Genomic DNA, 15,481 nt, shown 5'->3' on the forward strand with positions numbered 1-15,481 from the left:
TTCTGAGGAAACAGCCCTGGTGGGTTCATCAGGAGTGACCGCCGATACTGAGACAACGAAATGCAGTTTAGCTTCTAACCAGGAGCAACAAGCAGTAAAGTGAAAAGTAATGTTCACAATCTACAGAATAAAATATATAATTAATTGAATGATGAATAAACAGTGAGGGGTATGAATACACTATATCAGCCTGTGAGCAGTATGAACAGTGTGTATGAATATGCTAAGATATATAAAGTATGAAAACGGTAGGACCATACCGTTCTCCAGCCCCAACCCCCCCATGTTTCATATGTATGTTGGGGACCCTTTGTTTAAAACTAATTGGCCATCGGAATGTGTGGAGTCACATTCCACAGCTCTCCCCCCCTCCTGTGATCCCCCGCACACAGAGAAAGAAATATCAAACATTTAATAAAAGTGAAAAACAATGAACAAGACTTAACGTATTCATCATAATTAATTATATTTATTTCGTTTGGATGTAGGTGATCTTCTACTATATGAACATTTTGGACCCAAAATCACAACATATATGTAAAAACAGATTTTGAAAATGATTTTATTTTTCACAACACAAACATACACAACGAAACCATTTAAAAGCTGGAAATATATACATGGGATGTGACTATGATAATGTGAAAGTTTGATTGAGGTAGCATGGGATTTCATTCTGATAAGGCAAAAGTGTTATTATAAATATAATACAAATATATATATATATACACATTATGTACAAAAAAAAAAAGTTTTTTTCTGTCTTTATCTGTGCCACGCTTCAAAGCGGTTTCTGTCAACTACGACACAGAGGGCAACATCACAGATTCCTCCTCCTCCATGTCAAAAAACAAGCTTAAAGCTTGACTCACGTTCAGAGTTCTCTTCATCATAGTTGAGTCTTCAAAACTCTAAATATATCTAACTATATCTACATTTTCAATGTTTGTTTGTCACTTTACTTCAATCGCAGTCTCCCGCAGCCTCTCTTCGTCTCCCGCAGCCTGTCTTCGTATATCTTCGTCTCTCTCCATTTCCCGCCGTCTCTCTTCGGTTCCCGCCGTCCCTCTTTGTCTCGTTTCGTATCACTCCGTTTACCTAATTACCTCACCCCTTCCTGGTAAATACATCCTGTTGAGCAGAATCTACAGTTTCCAGTATTTTCCGTTTCGTAAAATGATAAAATACGGCGAAAATATTAAAATATGTGCTTCCATTATTCATACTTCTGAAATATATCTGTATTAACTTTATATCATCGTATGTCCGTGTTTATTGGGTATTTTTGCATGAAACAAAGACTGGCATATAGTTTCGAGCCAGTACTTTCGAGCCAATACACATATACATCCTGTTGAGCAGGATCTACAGTTTCCAGTATTTTCCGTTTCGTAAAATGATCAAATATGGCGAAGATATTCAAATATGTGCTTCCATATTTCATACTTTTGAAATGTATTAACTTTATATCATCGTATCTCCGTGTTTACTGGGTCTTTTTGCATGAATCAAAGACTGGGATATACAGTAGTTTCAAGCCAGCACTTTCGACAGAAACACACGGCAATGTTGTCCGGACTGTTGTTTTTATGCGGCACCGGCTTGAACAGGTCATGTGATCTGATCACGCCGGCGTGACGGTCGACTCCAAAGGGTTAATATTAAATACATATAAGTATTTTTACAACTTGTATTTAGAAATACTCTGTTGTAATTATTGATGCATACATGTGTTCATCCATTTAATGTGGCATCTGCTATAATGGGGTTAATGTATGATATTACTTAATAATACAATACATTATAATATATGATATGATAATTACATTTTAGTTTTATTCATTTCTTATTTCATAGTTTCTCATTATTATTATTATTTTTTATCGCTCATCTTATTTTTGATTTTATTAATCTGTGTGAATCTGTGCTGTCCTGTTTTTCACTCTCACCCTGTTGCTGTTTGAACTACTGAATTTCCCCACGGGATTAATAAAGGTCCATCTTATCTTATCTTAATGTATAAGTTGATTTACTTCAATCTACTGTACAATATTACAGGAAATATACTGCATAAAGCAAACTATATACTTTATTTGATCTAAAATATTGATGTTTCTACAACACCCATTGTGTATTTTGTGAATGAAGCGCCATCTCATGGTTAAATCCTGTAATTGAACAAATGGGGAAATTGGGCAACGCCCTCTAGCAATTTGGCAACACCCCCAGCCCCTGGCATCCGCTGGGCTTTTGACTGGGACACACCCTTTTAAGTCTGATCTGGAGTGCTACATCTGTAAGGCACGTGGGCCTAGCATAATGTGAGCGCGTGGAATTTTTTAGCGCGTGGGAAGTGCGCCCCGCCAATTTGTTTCTATGTGTGTGCCAGCACAAGAAAGGCTCTTGAGGCCTAGTACCAGGGCCGGTTCTTGCCAATTTGCTGTCCTAGACGAGATTTTAGGCGAGATTTTATATATAAAGAATAAATGAAAAATCTCTACAAAAGACAAATACACTACAAAAACAGAAACGTATTGACATAGGCAGAGATGGGGTCGTTACTAAAAAAAAGTAATATATTACATATTACATATTACTTTTAAAAAAAAGTAATATATTACACTACTTCGTTACTCTCTACATAAAGTAATTCGTTACTTTACTCGTTACTTTACTCGCAGCCCGCCCCTCCCTGCAGGCAGATCACGCAGACTGCTAAAGTTTCAAATGTTCTCTTTAGTTCAGTTTCCATTGTCGCATAAGACTGATCCAGATCCTGAATGTTTTCCTATCTGACCGTGGCTGTCCTCTGTCTCCTGCTATCTGACCGTGGCTGTCCTCTGTCTCCTGCTATCTGACCATGGCTGTCCTCTGTCTCCTGCTATCTGACCGTGGCTGTCCTCGGTCTCCTGCTATCTGTATATTTTTCGCAGTCTATCTCTGCTCACGCTGTTGCGTCGGCGTGTTCTCCTGCGTGTTGGCCATGTGTTGCACTGGAGCCAGACTGGAGCACACCGCAAAGACTTCAGCCGAGCACGTACGAACTGCGCATGCGTGATTGGCAATAACTCTCCTTACCAGCAGGCGGCGGTAGTGTGTATTCGTCATTCAAAACAGGCAACAACCGGAAAACAGAGAAGAAGAACAGACTACGTGTGATATAAATAAACAACAGCTATGTGCGTTAGCTTCACCTTAGCATGTGTTCTTTGCAGGTGTTTGTTGAGGTTTGATTATGACTGATTTTAGAAAGTAACGAAGTAACGCGTGTCGGGGCGATGTTAGTAACTGTAGTGTGATTACTGAATTATAAAAGTAACGCGTTACACTACTCCGTTACCGACAAAGTAATATTATTACAGTAACGCGTTACTTTGTAATGCGTTACACCCAACTCTGGACATAGGTAATATACATCAAAATGGCTTCAAATATATTCAGTATTGTATGAACATGTTTTAATTGGGGGGAGAACGTCACATCCTCTAGGGGTTCAAGATTTTCTTGAACACAAGTCAAATGCTTCAATCTGGTGCACTTTGAGCAGACCATTACTAGAGACCTGATCTAGGAGGTACAACTCTAAAACACCCATATGAAAAAGATCGGTTTACATTTTAATAATCAAATAAGTATGTGAACATAACCAATAACCTACCATAGCCAATAACAAATAAATGTAACTTATTTTATTTTTGTTGTTCATTTATATCTTATTTTACCTAGTTAACATTGATTTATTTATGCATATTTTTGTATCTCCAACTTTAAACGATATTTTTGGTTTACTGTCCGATAGTATACATTGGAATGATTTCAAACCTGTTTTTATTTATCCTAATAATTATAAAGGAGTGCCTTGGAAATATGTGTTTACATCATTTGTAAACACATATTTGTTTGAGACCCACTGAGATAACTTAGACTAAAATTAACTATCTAAACACTCAGAGTCCTTTACCTCACTGAGCCTCAGTCTGACAGGAGAGCTCTCCTCCACCCTGGTTATAGAAACATCTACTTCTTATATCCGTTAGCGCAGCTAGCACCAGATGCTAATAACAACAGCGCCGGTACCGGTTCCCCCCTCTCTCTCGCTCTCTCCCTTGCTCGCTCGCACTTTGGCTGTGAGCTGCGGGCGCCTGATAAGCCAACATCCCCCACTTTCATCACTTACAGCGCCCATCGTACAGGGCAAATGAAAAGTGTAACCAGGGTGAAAAGGGTGTTACATTTACTTAATTATGAATGTTGTTACATCAAGGCCAAAAATTAGGATGAGCGGCAACGGTCAAAAATGTTTTTTCCCCTCCCAGAGATACCAGCGCAGCGCCCCCCAGATCTGGCGCCCTAGGCGACCGCCTATGCCAAAAATGGGCCCTGCCAGTACATACAGTGGCAATGTCTCAAGATTTAGCAAAAATACACCTTTATACTAAATAAAAAATTCAACTGCGGCGCTGCGCCACCGCTATTTGTATATACTGTAGGGGAAACACTGTGCAATATCAATTAAAGGATCATTAAGCTCACTCGATTCAAAGGTATACCTTTTTTATTATCAATATAAAATCAAGTTGTCGCTGTGTCTCTATGGAAAGAGTTAAAAGTTGTCACTGATCAAAGTTAAAATGATTGCTTATGCTAAGTGGGGAAATAAGCTATAGAAAAAAAACGTATCCAGCTGTTTTCACCACAAGGCTCTGCATCCAACCTCGTGTTCAGCAAGGAGCAAATGGTGTATCATGTGAATGCAGCTTAAGGCTTTTGTCGTTGGATAACGTTTGGTTGAACAAAAGTGGCAGCTGGTACTTTCACAAGTTAGTTCTCTTTTGTGCATTTGAGATATAACACTTTCAGTCTCCCCTACTGTAACAATTAAACCTGCTGTTCTGACACAATATCAATACGTCTGACATGAAATATAAGTTGCCTAATGATGTATCTGCTTGCAAAAGAAAAACAAAATGTCTTTCAAATAATTTTCCAGTCCTTTCTTCACGATTTCCAACAATAAACAAAGTGGATGATTGAGTGAATATCAGGATTCAGGTCCCAACATCCTAATATCTGTGTGTAATTCCTAAAGTCTGATCTGGATCTCACTGTAAATAACATCAAAAATGAATGAGCTGATGGTCAAACATTTAGTAGATATTATAATTCCCTGCCTGATCTTTCCTCATTGCTGCTGTGTCTTGTTGACGGTAGAGTACAGAGGGTCCGCTGGAGAGGGCTGGTTCACATTAGAGCAGGTTGGTATCTCTCCGTCCTTCACAGCAGAATAATCACATTCAGAGGAGCTGGGATTGGTCATCAGTACCTCAGCAGCTTCACCAGAGCCGTTTCTAAAGTTGATGGTAGAATAATGCAGCGAGGCAGAGGGGTTTGTGGGAAAGTTGGCTGTGGAATTAATCTTGTTTATAGCATTTCCTGAGTCTGGCTTCAGGGGGCACTCCTGTATCTCCTCGTAGATATAATCCTTCCAGGGAAGAATGAAAAATAAAGTTGATTCAATACAACAATAAACACTAAACATTCAAAGTGTGCTTAACGTTGTAGACATAAATTAATTAGAGTTTCTTTAATGAAAACATTAGTTTTGTGATTGTCTCTGTGCATCCAATGATTTAATTAACTATCACAGAGTAACTTTAAATCTTACATTTCCATCTGCATATCTACGGAAGAGGATAAGGGCCACATGTAAACACATATTTGAAAGTGATTTTTTTGTTCTGTTCTGAGATTAAAGTCAGTTTTCTGATTTGAAAAAAGCCAGAATTCTGACTTTAATCTCAAAACAAATGATCAAAGCATATCTCTTGAACTAAAAACGTGAAAACAAAATTAATTAATTAGAATTATTTTTGGCATATTTGAAATAATGATTATCTTCAGAAAGCCTCTAGAAACGGGGCCAGGGAGTAATTAGGGGTCCGGTGCCTTGCTCAAGGGGCACTTCACAGTGGCCCAGGAGGTGAACTCGGTCCAACGTCCAAGCCCCTACAAACTGAACCACCGCCGCCCCAAAGCACAGTATGTACATGTATACACTTACCTCTCTGTCGTGATGCGCTGCTGCTTCATCTCTTTTATTTTTTGAGAAGCCTAGCAGAAAACAAAGTTAACAACAAGAAAAATGATCAAATATTTTGATAGTTGAACTACAGTTGACTCTTTATCTTCCTAATTTACAACACACCTCTGAAGCCCTATTCAGTTACGAATTGACACTTGCTGATGATTTTGTATTTTAGGATCTGGAGTGGGATTGTCTATCACCAGAAATGAGCAAATATGAAATCTAGAATGGAAATCAACCTCCAAAGTGCACTGTTATCTCCTTTTGCTCTCTTAGTCATCCCCTGCGTACAGGATGCAGATGTCGTGATGTACCGTGTGAGACATTTTTTGAATGTTTAAAAACGCTTACGTGTGTAGATCAGGATCAGCATGAGCATAAACAGCAGCAGCGCGGCTACACAGATGATCACAGTAATGACGACATGAGGGCCATCTGCAAACACGCAAAGCAAATATCAAGCAGGAATTTCACAGATAAAAAATGTAGAAACAGTTTCCCGCTGCAGAAGGCTTAAGATGTCAAAAGGGCTCTCTTACCACGACTCTCAGCAAATGCAGTAGTCGTTGAAGAAACAGGAAATGTGGGTGTCGGTGGTTGCACTGAAAAAAAGTGCATTGAAGTTACACATGAAAGCTTACAAATGAAGAAAAACATAACGCTCTCAGATATTTCAATTGTGAATTCTTAATCCAACACTGATTTTTGCCAGAGCTTTTAACACAGTGCTGATCTGTCACCTGATTTCTTGCCTTTGTTTGATTTTATGATAGAGTCCAAAGGATGTGGAGCAATTACAGCCTGTTCAACTCTTAATTTGTTAAGTTGTCAGTAAAATAAATACAACAATCTTTGGTTAAAAATATTTTTGGGTTGTTTTTTTTATCAATGAAGCTTTGATTTCAAATTTTAACAATCCAAAATTTAAAAAATAAATTATATTGTTACGATGAATAAAGGAACATTACTGCTTTTACATAACCTTAAACAGTTTTGATTTCTTCCTCTACTTGTCGTTTCCCCCCCCGTGAAACTTGACAGATCAAAAGCACATTATTCAAATAACTTGAGAAAGAAAGAAAAACATGTTCAGCGGTGATCAAGAAAATTGTAGCTTTGTTTTCATGCTAGCCATCAATGCTTGACTCTCCTACAATCTGAATCAGAGCAAATAACATCAACAACATAAAATAACACAACTCACCAACAGACATCAGAAATCTGTTGAAGAAGGAGTTGCTTTGTGTTTCAGTCTTGCTTTCTGCTCCACACCAGTATGTCCCGCTGTCTTCCTTTGTTACGCCTCTCACTGTTATGGTGAGGTTTCTCTTCTCTGTTTCATCAATCATGGAAAACCTCTCAGTGTTCTGGGCAGTGCTGACTACATGTTCACATTTAGATGGATCTTCTCCCTTACAGATGAACTTCTTTACTGGAGCACCCTCTGGATATTGACACCAGTATGTCATATTCTGTCCAATAGTTGGAGACCTGGTGAAGTTTTTAATAGCAGCTGGAAACAGACAGACAGCACGGACTGTATTTAACAGCATAATCAGAGAAACCTTTATCATTAATCTCAGATATTCAGTTTCTCACCTCTAACCTCCAGTTGTATTTTCCTGAGAGCAGCTCTGTAACTTCCTTCAGTTGATTCCACTCCACACCAGTAGACTCCAGCGTGCTGTGTGGACACATTACTGATGGACACAGTGAAGCCACTCTCTGTTTCTGTGAGAGTGAAGATCCCGTTTGACCTCAGAGCAGATTTAGTTGATAAAATATCTTCACAGATTGGACCCCTCTCTTTGCAGAAAAACTTGAATCTGGAGTCCTCTTTGTTTCCTTCGTCACACGTGATGGAGGTTTTAGCTGTTCTGTACGCAGTTTGATTAAATGGTTTCTTGCAGCCCCCTTCATCTGCAACTAAAAAATGGAAGCACAACTCAAATCTGTGTGATATGTCGGCTTTATAGCAAATTGCTCTGTAGCTGACGACTAAAAATAGATGACTGAATGAGGAATGTTACGTTTACATGCATGATACTTTAGTTCTTTGAAGGTTTGGTTAGTATTTAACACAGTAACAGAGGACACGATACATTAATAAAACAAGATGCAGCATTTCTTACCAACTTTCAATTTCACTTCTGAATTTTGGTTAGGTTTTGATTCCCACCTGTATTCCCCTGCGTCTGAACGTTGAAGCTGTTTGATGCCCAATCTGAGACTTTTATTTTTTGCATCATGGTACACGGAAAGTCTCTCTTTGTTTTCCCACGTGTCTTTCTGAGTGCTTTTAATGATAAAACGTTTGCTTTGAAATACATCAATATATTTTCCATTTGTTTCAGTGTATTTCCAGGTAAAATTAACCCATCCACCGTCGCATCCCTTCAACTCAGGTGAGGCCTCACAGCCTGTAGAGAGAGAGAGAAAAGTTAAAATATGTCAGATTCTCACGACACACTTTCGGGATCAATAAGTACATCATTTTGTGTTAAAGCTTTAAACTGCTTTTGAATATTTCCCTTCTGTGGGACGGATAAAAGCTAATATATACTTCCCTGTCGAGATGGTGGAGACCACAAACAGAGCCAAAGAGAAAGACTTGACTCTGTTTCTAAGGGATGTTTAATAAGCAACAATTTGCCGAGAATTTCAGAAAATTTGCCATTTATACATTTGATAATAGGTAATTGTTATCTTCTCCAAAATAACCAATACAAAGTAAGTAGAGATTAAAACTGTTTCTGTTGTTTAAGGGCTGGATTAAATTCAATTTAATCAAAACTTTTGAGATGTTTTGTTATTTTATGTGGTCCGTGACATCTGTACATTTCACATAATTATCTGTAGCTGGTCATACAGGCTGTGGTTGGTGCATATATTTGGACAGAGTGATATCCAACATTTAAAAACACAAGTCTTATACCGTCATATTCACATACATTAGCAAATACCTTTACATCAACACAAGCACCTACAAATGTATTGTCACTTACTATAGGCTGTAGCATTTATATACAGCACAGATAATTCCCTGTTAACTGCTGCCAGAGTTAAGACGGCTTGACTTGTTATCACTAGCACCTGTTTGGTAATTTCTTTAAACCCTAACTCTATTTTTTTCTGAATTTACAATGGCCAAAAAAAGCCTAAGTGCCTTTCACTTCTGCCTTTGATTTCCACATTTTAAATATATAGCACCTCAATAAATAAGTATGAATACTTCTTCAAATAAAGAAACCCATGTTAACATATTTATTTAGTCAACATTCTAAGTTACACATAAATATCATCCGACAAAAGTGATTTTTGTGTTATTTTACAAACAAGCTGTCACAAAATCTGCTCTTATAGCAGCGTATTTACATGAAATACATAGAAACCTTTAATGATAAGTTATTGGGCACTGATTTGTTAAATGAAATAATCATAATGAGGAGCAGAAAACTGGTATCAGTATTAGTTTGCTGCAGTAGCCTAGAGTGACATGTGTTAACATATAGAAATACAGACGGAGTAACTACACCACAAGACGTATGGAAAGTGGTTAATTTCTTATCAAGTCTCTGATATCAGACAGAATTCATATTTTACCTGTAAAGAGCGAGAGGAAGAGCAGAAAGCTCCTCATTGTGATAGTCTTGGATGCTGAAATCCTCAGTGCGAAAAATGTTCTGCACCACTGATCCAGTTCCTCTTTTATCAGTGGGCTCACATTCAGCACAGCTGTGTTTCCTGTGAAGAGATGTTAGGAAACATTACCTACCCCCTTTTTATCGGCTTCCTCTTTTTTTTCTTCGGTTTTCTCTGTTATTGTAAATTCTATTGTAATTGTAAAATAAAAAATCCTAGCAATACTTTCATCCTTATCTAGTGTTGAACATAGTTTACTGTATATTCATTTATTGGTAATGGTTGTTCAAAGCTGAAAGACAAGCAAGCTCAAGTGTCTCACTAAAAGCTCTTAACAAAATATGTTGAAACTGCTAGAAGTGAGTCTAGATATTATTATTTTTTACTCACCATAAGTTTAAATGTGAAGTTTAAATGCATTTGTATTACAGTAAGGGTGAGTTATACAAGTGATGTTCATCTAAGGGGCAGTTGTGTTAAATACATTTTAAAAGGGTTTAACACATGAAAACATTTAGTCGAATCATCACAGACGTGTTCTTATACTGTTCTTATACTGTAGAACCAACTCCATGGGTACAGGAGAAAAAAAGTTTGGGAACCACTGCTTTGATAGTACTGGAGGCAGGACACCAGGCTTATCAAAAGTCAAGTCAAAGTGAACTTTGTTGTCAATCTTTCAGTTTGTATTTACAGACAGAAAGATCAAATAATGGTTTCCTACAATCCAGAGAAAACCAACAAAAAAAATTGGAAAATGTATTTAAAATGTTTTTTTGTGGAAATGTATTGCAATCCTTAATCTTTCTACGTACCCCCTGCAGTCCCCTGATTTACCCCTAGGGGACCTCGTTTTAAAGAACTGTTCACATTATAGATGACGACCATTGTCCCCTATAGTCAGAAACGTTTTACTATTGTAGCTTTTTGACATTGGAAACAACCACCTTACAGAGTAAAAGGAGCCAAACTAGAGATGTTGTCAGTGTCACAAACTTTTAAAGCATTTTTCTGAAATAATTTTTTTATTTTTCGAAACATTTCTTTTTTTCTGTAGACGTTTACATTTTTTGTTCTTCTTATAATGTATCTTACCTATCAGCAAAGCCTTGTGCAGCTATTGTTTTTGTGCTATACTGCATATACACACCTGCAATAACACTAATAGAAAAAAAAACAGTGCTAAACTAAACCTTTTTTTATTATCAATATAAAAGCATTTTTTACATATACAAATGGAATATACTGTGAAATAACAAGTGACATAATTTATTAATAAATAAATTCAAAAAAGTAGGAAGGATTTCAAAAAGATGAATGAAATAAATGTTGCATAACATTTTGTACAGTTTACAATATATACAGTGAATATATCACAGTCTGAGGCCGTGGGGAAAGGTTGCAGTGAAAGGGCAGATTAATGAGATTATTACTTTAATCTAAAATGCATACATTTGATTCAGTATGTTCCTGTAGCATTCAGTAATATCAGTGCTCATCTTTAGCACAGATGTTATTTGTGTATATTACACACATTTTTGACATACATACAGAGAGCACACAAATCAAAAGTTTGGGAGTTTTGTGTTCGTAATGATGGAGGTTGAACTCATAATGAATGTTTTGCCAACTAATCCTTATTCTTCAAACCCCTGATTTAAAGTATTATTTCCTTAACAATATACTAAAGCATGCTCCCACATACATATGTTACTACGGACCCCTGACTTTACCATAATGCACAAACCTGCTGTCAAGTTTTTAATCAAAACAGTATATTTCCAACCTTCTATCAACCACACCTGTATGAAATCATATCACATGTTTGGGGATCAGTGCAGATACTTAAAATCAAACAAAGTGAACTATTAAATTATTACTGAAGTGTGAAGCCTGGTTTGAATCCGAAACAAATGAAGTGAAAAGGATGTACAGTATATCAGGTCTGCTGTAGCTGTGGGTGGTTGACAGAAGAATAGAAAGGGTCTTCAGGAAGTCTGGATGGATGATTGACAGTAGAGTAGGCAGCAGATTGGGCCTGGTCCCTCACTGTAGAATATGTTTCACCAGCTTCAGCAGAGATGTTGTGAGCCGTGATGGTAGAGTAGTCAAGCGAGGCAGAGGGGTTTGTGGGAGCGTTGATGGTGGAGTAATATGGCGAGACAGAGGGGTTTGTGGGAGCGTTGATGGTGGAGTAATATGGCGAGGCAGAGGGGTTTGTGGGAGCGTTGGCAGTGACATAAAGTGACTGAAGTGCAGTTCCTGGACCTGTCACCAGGGGGCGCTCCTGGATCTCGTCATAGGCATGATCCTTCCACAGCAGAGTGAGAAACAGCAAGGATATTTTATAATCATCCTCATAATGAAGCACTCACCAGTAGGCAGAAGTTATAGCTAACATTAGCATTTAGCTCAAGAACAGAGCTGTTGGAATGACTGTAATTATTTAATATGATTTTGTGAGCAGATCGTTGTTTATCCCTATAAAGGTAACTTTGTTGATGCTTAAACTCCTTTTAAGTCCATTTTCAGACACATATTAGGACATGATTTAGTTCAAGGCACAGTTGAGCATAAGTTGGTATGCCAGCATGGCTGTAGACTCTTATTGTGAAAGAACAAGGCTGTTGATGACAAACTGGAAATCATCATCATGGAAATATTGTTTAGGAAACTCCCAACTGTTGGCCAATTAAATCTAACACACACGCCCACATTTTACACAAATATGGACCCTTACCTCCACGTTATGTGCTTCTCCAATTATTTTGTTTTTTGAACAACATGCATCTGTCAGAGAAATTGATAAAAGTGGTTGAATGTATTTATTTTGCAGTTAAAACAGACATTTGCCATACTTATTCACATTTCCCTGGTTCAATATATTACAGAAGTGTATTTTCTAAAACGTACTCCTAATGTGTTTTTTCTAAATCCCCCCAGCCCCTACCCTCATTACTTTTATTATTATAATTACATTTATTGATGAATTGATAAATCTAATAACTGTGTGTAAAAAATCAGAAATCTCTTACGCTTGTATCTGAAGACCAAAAATAGCAGAAGCCCCAGCAGAGCCGCACAGACCACAGCGGCGACTATAGGAATCCAAGAGACACCTGCAGGAGACAAAACCCATGTAGCTTATTTTAAATAACATTAACTCTCATCAAGTCTGTGAAATAACATTTAGTGGGAATGTTTCATTTCTAATAACATAATTTAATAACATCATCTTCCTCCTGCAATGGCTGCAGTATGTTTCATAGAACAAAAAGTAGTTTTCTCACCATCTTTCTGGGCAGAGTTGGACTGGGTTTTTGACACAGTAGAGGAAGCAGTAGATGAAGCAGTAGGTGAAGCAGTAGGTGAACCAGTAGGTGAAGCAGTAGAGGAAGCAGTAGGTGAACCAGTAGAGGAAGCAGTAGAGGAAGCAGTAGAGGAAGCAGTAGGTGAAGCAGTAGAGGAAGCAGTAGGTGAAGCAGTAGAGGAAGCAGTAGAGGAAGCAGTAGGTGAACCAGTAGAGGAAGCAGTAGGTGAACCAGTAGAGGAAGCAGTAGGTGAACCAGTAGATGAAGCAGTAGATGAACCAGTAGATGAAGCAGTAGATGACAAAGTGGTTGGAGGACGGGATGTTGATGATGTACTAGAGGTTGTCAATAATTCTGGATGCACTATAAAATTGATAAGTAGACTCAGATTATAAGGTTGCAAATCATGGAAAACGAGAAATACAATTATGCAAAATGTAAGAAAAAAAATCATTCAAATATAAAAAAAAGTGTATCATATGATCATATATTAATGAAAGTCTTTGTTATTTGGGAGCCATCCATTTTCTACTTCATATTAACGTGTAGGTACATTTACGTCCAATAGTTGCAGACCTAGTGAAGTTTTTGATGTAGACAGACAGACAGCATGGACTGTATTTAACAATTTATATCACAGACACCTATAATATTAATCTCAGATATTCAGTTTCTCACCTCTAACCTCCAGTTGTATTTTCCTGAGAGCAGCTCTGTAACTTCCTTCAGTTGATTCCACTCCACACCAGTAGACTCCAGCGTGCTGTGTGGACACATTACTGATGGACACAGTGAAGCCACTCTCTGTTTCTGTGAGAGTGAACGTCCCGTTTGACTTTGTTTCAGCAGATTTTGTTGATAAAATATCCTCACAGATTGAACCGTTCTCTTTGCAGAAAAACTTGACTCTCGAGTCGTCTTTGTTTTCTTTATCACATTTGATTATGATTGTATCTGTTTTGTACGCAGTTTTATTTAATGGTTCCTGGCAGCGGTTATCTGCAAATAAAAAAGAAAAGTTAAACATGAAATCTGTCCGTTAACGTGTGCTTCATAGCAAATTGATTTCCGTTTTCTCTGACTTGGTTTGCAGTTGATAACTTTTTGTTTGCATGCTTTATACATAGTTTGTTGAGGTTGTGGTTACAGAGTGCTTCATCAAAGGACAAGAGAGACTCAAGATGGAGATGGAGCATTTCTTACCTAATTTCAATTGCACTTCTTTGTTGTCTTTTTTGGAGTTAAGTCTAAAGTTGAACTTATATTTGCCTTCACGTTGAATTTGTTTGATGCCCACTCTGAGATTGCTACTATTTATATCATGGTACACGGAAAATGTGCCATTGCTTATCCACATGTTTTTTTCAGTGGTTTCAATTATTTTTTGATTTTCATGGTCATTATACCGTTCGACATTAATACGTGCATTTATTTTATTTTTAGGGTATCCGCGGGTAAAATTAACCCATCCACCTCTGCATCCCTTCACCTTAGAGGCCTCACAGCCTGTAGAGAGAGAGAGAAACGTTCATGTCAGATTCTCAAACTAAAAGGACACACTTTCAGGATTAATTAGTAAATCACACATCTAAAAGAATGTTTACATGAAATATTGATATACAAAGATATGACGTACAGTATACTATTGCAAAGTACTTTGAATAATATGATAACATTAAAAATAAACTAGTATTGTTATGTAAAGTGGATGCTTGTGTACAAATGTCAACATATTGTGAGGGTTGTGCAGAACTGGCAATACTTGAATGAAATAAATAAAAACGTTATGTATAGTGTGTATTAATATAATGCATACACACATGAATACAGTAGCATAATTTAATGCTGTAGTATTTTACTTATATTGATAAATATGATCTATTTATGATCAATACAATGAAACAATTAGCTCAAACTTGATGCAGAATATCTTGAAAATTGTTTATTTTATCCAAATCAGCTATTGGGTATAAGTAATCTTTTTACCTGTCATCAGTGAGAGGAAGAGCAGCAGAAACCTCTTCATGGTGCTGCTGTACGATGCTGAGATCCAGATTATTAAACTGGCCTGTCTCTACAGTTCGGTATGAGTGTTATGTTTTCCAATTACTGTCGTGCCTTACCTAAAATCTTTCTACCCCCAGCTTTCTCTGCACTTCCCCCTTTTTCTTCCGTAAGTAATCAAAGCTCCTTCCTCATTATATTTACCTTTCACAGTACACAGGAAATAAGTTGTGAGAAAGAGAGACACAGACAAATACACTTTGGATTATCAGGAAGTCCCTGACATAAACACATGTCAGAAACTTCGAATAAACATTTCAGAAACTTTGAATAGATATTTTTTGTATCATTCCTCATTTGGTTGATTAAGAAAATCATCATCAGAAATCTGACTGGTCCCTAATGTAAAAATAATTCACAGGGTAATAAAATGACTCAT

The 15,481-nt window shown here is 37.3% G+C and overlaps 2 protein-coding genes across 3 annotated transcripts; both read right to left on the reverse strand.

The window, feature by feature from the left end:
- Positions 1-4,533: 4,533 nt before the first annotated feature.
- LOC117446788 (CMRF35-like molecule 8) lies at positions 4,534-9,763 on the reverse strand. Of its 2 annotated transcripts, XM_034083210.1 has the most exons (8): positions 9,689-9,763; positions 8,218-8,505; positions 7,685-8,011; positions 7,290-7,598; positions 6,625-6,687; positions 6,437-6,520; positions 6,062-6,111; positions 4,534-5,482 (listed from the first exon to the last, which is right to left on the reverse strand). In XM_034083210.1, exons 1-8 carry the CDS (start codon positions 9,723-9,725, stop codon positions 5,183-5,185), a joined length of 1,458 nt encoding a protein of 485 aa, XP_033939101.1. In that variant the 5' UTR covers positions 9,726-9,763; the 3' UTR covers positions 4,534-5,182. The 2 variants fall into 2 exon arrangements, with proteins under 2 accessions (XP_033939101.1, XP_033939102.1); XM_034083211.1 differs by lacking the exon at positions 9,689-9,763 and having other exon boundaries at positions 8,265-8,348.
- A 1,057-nt stretch (positions 9,764-10,820) lies between these two features.
- Positions 10,821-15,144, reverse strand: LOC117446790 (streptococcal hemagglutinin-like). Its single transcript, XM_034083212.2, has 7 exons — positions 15,025-15,144; positions 14,242-14,544; positions 13,717-14,037; positions 13,018-13,401; positions 12,763-12,846; positions 12,468-12,517; positions 10,821-12,038 (listed from the first exon to the last, which is right to left on the reverse strand). Exons 1-7 carry the CDS (start codon positions 15,062-15,064, stop codon positions 11,667-11,669), a joined length of 1,554 nt encoding a protein of 517 aa, XP_033939103.2. The 5' UTR covers positions 15,065-15,144; the 3' UTR covers positions 10,821-11,666.
- Between the last annotated feature and the right edge of the window lie 337 nt (positions 15,145-15,481).

The sequence above is a fragment of the Pseudochaenichthys georgianus genome, chromosome 5 (assembly GCF_902827115.2).
Source record: "Pseudochaenichthys georgianus chromosome 5, fPseGeo1.2, whole genome shotgun sequence".
Taxonomy (NCBI): Eukaryota; Metazoa; Chordata; class Actinopteri; order Perciformes; family Channichthyidae; genus Pseudochaenichthys; species Pseudochaenichthys georgianus.

Excerpts from the sequence above, each read along its gene's own strand:
- LOC117446788 (XM_034083210.1), bottom strand. The coding sequence starts at position 9,725 with ATGAGGAGCTTTCTGCTCTTCCTCTCGCTCTTTACAG. Across the intron at positions 7,599-7,684 it reads AATACAACTGGAGGTTAGAG|CTGCTATTAAAAACTTCACC; the intron begins GTGAGAAACTGA and ends GTCTGTTTCCAG. Across the intron at positions 6,112-6,436 it reads GCTGATCCTGATCTACACAC|GCTTCTCAAAAAATAAAAGA; the intron begins GTAAGCGTTTTT and ends GTTTTCTGCTAG.
- LOC117446790 (XM_034083212.2), bottom strand. The coding sequence starts at position 15,064 with ATGAAGAGGTTTCTGCTGCTCTTCCTCTCACTGATGACAG. Across the intron at positions 13,402-13,716 it reads AATACAACTGGAGGTTAGAG|TGCATCCAGAATTATTGACA; the intron begins GTGAGAAACTGA and ends TCAATTTTATAG. Across the intron at positions 12,847-13,017 it reads CAACTCTGCCCAGAAAGATG|GTGTCTCTTGGATTCCTATA; the intron begins GTGAGAAAACTA and ends TGTCTCCTGCAG.